General features: G+C 50.6%; 1 protein-coding gene across 1 annotated transcript in view; it reads right to left on the reverse strand.

The window, feature by feature from the left end:
- DTX4 (deltex 4, E3 ubiquitin ligase) overlaps nt 1-1,565 on the reverse strand; it is a 40,382-nt gene that overhangs the window by 32,573 nt on the left and 6,244 nt on the right. The window contains exon 2 of the mRNA XM_010833168.1: nt 1-109. Coding sequence (XP_010831470.1) covers nt 1-109 — 109 coding nt within the window. The remainder of the gene's footprint in view (nt 110-1,565) is intronic.

The raw sequence follows: 1,565 nt of genomic DNA on the forward strand, positions 1-1,565 counted from the left end.
ATGTCGTAGGGCGTCCAGGAGCCGTGGTCGTTCTCCCACTCCCACACCACGCCCTTTCCGGGCGCCGAGGCGGGGTCGTAGTAGTTGCGCCGGACGGGCCGGAGGGTCCCTGCCGGAGAGGGACGGAGGAGGCGGTCAGCGGCACCCAGGGCTGGAACCCACGGTGCTACCTTAAGAGGCTCGCGGTAAGCGAGTCTACGAGTCTACGTGGCCGGCCCTTGGCTGCCTTGGCTTTGAAGGAGGCTCCTTCCTGCCGTTTTAAGGTCTGCCGTGAACGGGGAGGGTTCAGGGGTGCAGGCTGGGGTGGAAGGCAGGGTGGGAAGCTGATGAGCTGCAAGGGAAGGATGTGGGTGACGCTGCAGGGTACCCCAAAGAGCACTGCCTGGTTTGGAGTTCGGAGACTCTACTTTAGTTTGCAGCCACATTTGTTTGCTTAATATAACAGCCCACAACCTCCTTTTCTCCCCCAGGAGGAATAAGATAATAGCTCCTTTGCAAAGTTTTTCCCATAATTAAATGTTGCTCTCTCACTCAACGTGTATGTATTTGTGCCAAGTCTGGGATTTCTCAAGCGCCCTGTCCTCTGCACTAAGGCATATCACCTTTGACACATAGTAGGTGCTCTTAAATAATCTCTCTTCTTCCGTGACTCTCTGAAGGCCTAAGCCCCCGAGGGCTAAGAGGAAAAGAACACAGGTCAGGGAACCCTAGAGAACGTAGGAAGACTCTGTCCCCACCCAGGATGCCCACCCAGGTGGTGATGGAGCTGGCTGTCTGGACTTTTATGGGTGTGGTAAAAAAATAAAAGATCAGGGTGGAAGAACTCTCTCATATTTCCCAGCATTAAATCTTATATCAACAACAGTAATAGCGATCCTAAGAATAACTTTCTATTTATCTAACATCTTTTATTCAAGAGGCTCAACCTTCCTAAAGATAGGGTTGTGGCTGTTTAGTTGCCGTTTAGTCAAAAGTTGTGTCTGACTCTTTGCAACCTCATGGACTGTAGCCCACCAGGCTCCTTTGTCCATGGGATTTTCCAGGCAAGAATACTGGAATGGGTTGCCATTTCCTTCTCCAGGAGATCCTCCCAAGCCAAGGACTGAAACTGAGTCTCTTACATCTCCTGCATTGGCAGGCGGATTCTTTACCTGCTGACCCCCCAGGAAAGCCAAAGGCAGGGTGAAAGTGAAGGTGCTACTTGCTCAGCCCTGTCTGACTCTTTGTAGCCCACTAGGCTCCTCTGTCCATGGAATTCTCCTGGCAAGAATACTGGAGTGGGTTGCCGTTGGCTTCTCCAGGGGATCTCCCCACCCCCGGAATTGAACCCGGGTTCCTGCATTGCAGGAGGATTTTTACCGTCTGAGCCACCAGGGTAGTCTCATTTAAACTGCCCAATGAGACAAAGTGAAGTACAGGTCAAGAATTTGAATCCAGATGTGTGAGTAAAGATCATGTTGTTCAACCTTAGATAACTCTGCCTGCTTCCTGAATAATAATAAAAGAGTTCCTGTAATTATAAAACAAAAATAGGACAGTCTCAATCTGGATCATCTCAGGGTGGG

Source organism: Bison bison, unplaced genomic scaffold, assembly GCF_000754665.1.
Source record: "Bison bison bison isolate TAMUID 2011002044 unplaced genomic scaffold, Bison_UMD1.0 scf7180017863016, whole genome shotgun sequence".
NCBI classification, from domain to species: Eukaryota; Metazoa; Chordata; class Mammalia; order Artiodactyla; family Bovidae; genus Bison; species Bison bison.